The sequence below is a fragment of the Oratosquilla oratoria genome, chromosome 12, assembly GCF_046742065.1.
Source record: "Oratosquilla oratoria isolate Oo_2021 chromosome 12, ASM4674206v1, whole genome shotgun sequence".
NCBI classification, from domain to species: Eukaryota; Metazoa; Arthropoda; class Malacostraca; order Stomatopoda; family Squillidae; genus Oratosquilla; species Oratosquilla oratoria.
In genome coordinates, this window is record NC_134788.1 from 68,212,556 (window position 1) to 68,216,665 (window position 4,110).

General features: G+C 49.4%; 1 protein-coding gene across 1 annotated transcript; it reads right to left on the bottom strand.

The window, feature by feature from the left end:
- Positions 1-307: 307 nt before the first annotated feature.
- Positions 308-1,801, bottom strand: LOC143030861 (uncharacterized). The gene is made up of 2 exons (XM_076194084.1): positions 1,758-1,801; positions 308-1,621 (listed from the first exon to the last, which is right to left on the bottom strand). Exon 2 carries the CDS (start codon positions 1,543-1,545, stop codon positions 598-600), a length of 948 nt encoding a protein of 315 aa, XP_076050199.1. The 5' UTR covers positions 1,546-1,621; positions 1,758-1,801; the 3' UTR covers positions 308-597.
- Between the last annotated feature and the right edge of the window lie 2,309 nt (positions 1,802-4,110).

Consider the following 4,110-nt stretch of genomic DNA (forward strand, 5'->3'; position numbering starts at 1 on the left):
GCAAGGTCTTGTCTGGTCGAGGCCTCCGTCGTCAGCAACTTAGCCTCCGGTTCACTAAGTTGATGGGGGAGGGCGGGGTCCCTGCCCGAGTGCCATAAGCAATCGCGCAGGCCCTCCGGCGCGAAGGGTGGTGGCAGGACGACGGGGAATGATGAAGGGATATGCCGTCGAGGAGGAACCGTCTTGGGTTGGTCTTGGGCCCGCTCGAAGAGAGCAGGGATGTCTAAGGCCTTCTCCCCTTTCTCCTGCGGGAACCAGGCGTTTGGGGAGAGTGCTACCGCCGGTGAGTCCCCCGACCTGTCGACAAACATATGCCCATCAAGGTTTAAACGAGGGTTCTCCAGGAGAGCACCTAATGCGTCCAGAGTGTTAGAGGTGGAAATCCTGGAGGGCGTGGAGGCCGGGGCGGAGAGGGGTCGAATCTTATATAGAACCTTAGCCCCCTCCGCGTCGTTGGCCCACTTTAGGATAACGTCATCTCTCCTCCTCCAGCCCTCCGGTAGCGAGTAGTCGGGAGACCAGGCCACTAGCTTGTGATCTTCTCCAAACGAGTACTCCCAGGACCGGGAAAGGTCACACCATGAGAAGGGGCGGAACTCAAAAGAGTCCGTCATGGTAGGAGGATAAGGTAAAGAAGAACTGTAGTGGTCCTCCACCCCGTCCAACCCGACGGACGTCTGATTGGGGGGTTCCTCCTGAGAGGGGCCTTCTAGTCCTATACCTGTCGCCGGCACGGAGGGAAGGACCAGGAGGGAGAGTGGGAGGGGGGGCTAGAGCCGTAGGTTCAATAGGAGGTTGCTCTGGAGAGGGGTGCGTTATGATTTGCGCGGCCTGAAAGGCCGGATAAAGTGATAGGGCCGATTCAAGGACGGGGCCTATCGGACGGAAGGAGGGCAGCCACTTGGGCAGCCAGAGTTCCCTCTCCCCTCGTTTCGTCCCCCGGCTCCCTGCCCTTGTGGGATTTACGGCGAGGAAAAGGAGAGGAAGGGAGGGTGAGTTGGGGGGAGAGGCTGTGGAGGGTGGGGACAAGCTGAGCGTCCTGGACCTCGGTGAGGCAGACCTCTTTTTCGAGCGAGATTTCCTGCCGGGTTCACGTGAGTGAACTAGGGAAGAAGACGAGTTCGTGGGGGTGCTTGACAAAGCAAGCCGTAAGGGTTTTAAGGACCCTTGATGGTCGGATGTATGGGGCTGCCGAGAGGCCTGAGGACGCTCGGGGACACCATACTCCGCAACATCAGACTCGTCCCCTTGTACTCCGAGAGGCCCAGGTTGTCCACCAACGGAAGTCTCGGAGACATAGGGAGACGGATGGCGAGGGCGAACGAGGCCCAATTCCACGCCTAACGCCGGATCCGCCCACACCAGGGGGGGGGGGTCGTCAGCGGATTTCAATTTCCGAGCTCTGCGCCATGCCTCCCGAAGGAGTTCGAGGGCGGCTAGCTTGGAACGGGTTTTGGGAGGAGCAGCACGAATCTCCTCAACCCGCGCTTTGCACACAACGCAGGCTAGGGGGGTTAAAGCCAGCTTGTGAGAAACAAGGGGCATGGCGGGAGCAGAGGTCGTGGTGGCCGTCTGACGAGATCCTGGCTGTGCAGCCGGATTCCACACACAAGCGTTTGGTCTGAAAATAGAATAATGATAATCATAGAAGGGGTGTCCCAAAGGTGTCTGGACACAACACCGAAGGGGAAAAACTGCAGGAGAACAGGTAGAGCTCCCTACGAGAACACAAGAGCACGAGCAGGAACCAGACTTACCGGCATGAAAAGAAGGTGGGTTGTGGAGTGACCGACTCGTCTGGTTCCGCGATGCTAAGTGACGGCTCAATCCGTGCAGCCGAGTAAGAAGGGAGGGGATAGGGAGGGGGAGGTGGGGTTGTAGACGCTTGCGCCACCTGCACAGAGCCGGGAATGTTAAATTTCCGATGATTTATGCGGAATGTCCAACCACACACTCCCTTCTGGAAGTGGCCATTTGGCCAGGAGTGTGGTAGGGGATTACCGCTATAGCTTCGCTGTGCAGGTTTCTTCTCAGCCGATAATGGCTCGTTTTTTTCCAAGACCTTTGGTCACTGAAAAAAGTCTCTAGGTACTTCGAGATTGTTGGAGCACTTCAAGGAGACTTCGTGAATTAGGCATTTTTTCCATAAGAAAAATTTGGAAATAGTTTTACACCCTTTGTAATTCATATACGTAAGCATATATTTCAAACTGACGAAATCCAATGCATTAAATTTGTCAAACAGAATGAAGTCTCACAAGTAAAATATTCTCCTACTTCATTTCTTATAGCTTAATAAAATCGTCTGGCGTCAGCAAGAATGACATCTCAGTTGGGGGCCACTGAGATTTGTTGGCTTCATGTGCCAAGTCACGGTATTAATCACCTCGCTGCCGAAGTGACGGTGGATGGGTGGGTGCCAAGGTTATTGATAAAATAACATGACGACTGTAGACTGTAAGCCTCACTTCTGAAAAATCAATCTAGTGTCTCGTTTTTATGTGTTTATTTTTTGGCTCACACCAAATTATTCTAAACAACTAAGAAGCTTACATAAGTCAAAAAGATTTGCTAAACGAACTCACTGGACGAATGTCACTCAAGGTTTTTTATTTTTGAATGTAAACACAAATTATTTTATTCAGCTGAGGGAACTTAGGCCAATGAAGCCCAAATCATTTCCGATGAACTATTGACAAGGCTCTTCCTGGCCCGCAACAATTCCTTTTAGCCCAAGTAGTGATGAGCAAATTTTACAAAGCCCGTTCAATAATCCCAACCATATTTCAAGAGCCCAATTTTTCTCTTCATAGCACAAGAGGCTATTTTCCATGCCCGTTAGCCCATTTGTATAATAGCATATTTCTTTCTTGGTGCCCATAAGAAGACATTTCAATATCTTTTTTGTAACGAAGCCCATTTAATAAGCCCTTAAAGCGTTTATCCAAGCCCAGAATATCTTTTCAATGCCCTTGTCACTTAAGCATTAGCCCATTCAATTTCAGCCCAAATAAGAAAAATCCCATTCGTCCTTAGAGTCAGTCACGGGGAGCGTCGGTCCCTTACATGGTTGCCCAAGCCAAGTCTTCGTAGAGAGGGACTTCGACTCTTGCCCTCGAAGTCAAACTCGGGGTGCGCCTGTCCCTTCATGGCTGCCCAGGCCATTCTTCTCCTGAGGACGCTCTTCATCGGCGACTTAGCCCCTGGAGGGACGCTCCTTTACGAGCCCTTATTAATCCAAAATCTTCTGCGCCCAACTTCCTTGGTCTTACGGAGGGAGGGATCACTCTCGGGTAGAAACTAGCTCATGACACAGATTGATATTATGATAAAGAATAACAGGTGTATAGTAGTAGTAGTAGCAGTAGTGCCAACAACAGTAGTAGCAGAAGTAATAGTATTAATAGTAATTGTAGTAGTATCAAAGTGGTGGTAGGATACAAATAGGAGTATAATAACAGTAATGTACTGCAACATTAGTTGTAATAATCGTAAACGCGGCGTGCACACATACACACACACACACACACACACACACGCGCGCGCGCGCTGTCTGAATAAAGCGTCGGGCGAGCTTGGTGATATGCAGACATGTTTAGGACTCGCTACCGGCACTTTTGTTTTTAGATTGTGTGTGTGTGTGTGTGTGTGTGTGTGTGTGTGTGTGTGTGTGTGTGTGTGTGTGTGTGTGTGTGTGTGTGTGTGTGTGTGTGTGTGTGTGTGTGTGTGTGTGTGTGTGTGTGTGTGTGTGTGTGTGTGTGTGTGTGTGGTATGGTATGATATTTAGGCCAGTGACCAGGCACTGGGACCGAGGAGGTCATTCAGCGCCGTCATGACTGATTGGTGAGGAGTGGGTAAAAGATTAAAATTTGATCAAATATAAAATCATTAAAATTGGTTAAAAAATAAATAGATAAAAAGTAGAAGTAAATTAAATTGTTTTGATAGAGATCTAAATTTCATTAAAAAGATTTGTTTCTTTTAAAAATCCAAAAAGTTGATCAATTTCAGCTTCTTCACCCAAAATCTCTTTGAGAGATTTTGAGTGAAGATTGTACTTCGTCTTTATATTTAAAAACTTTGGGCAGTGCACCAGAATGTGCTCAACTG

Bases quoted from the DNA above. Each gene is read 5' to 3' on its own strand.
- LOC143030861 (XM_076194084.1), bottom strand. From the start codon at position 1,545: ATGCCCCTTGTTTCTCACAAGCTGGCTTTAACCCCCCTAGCCTGCGTT.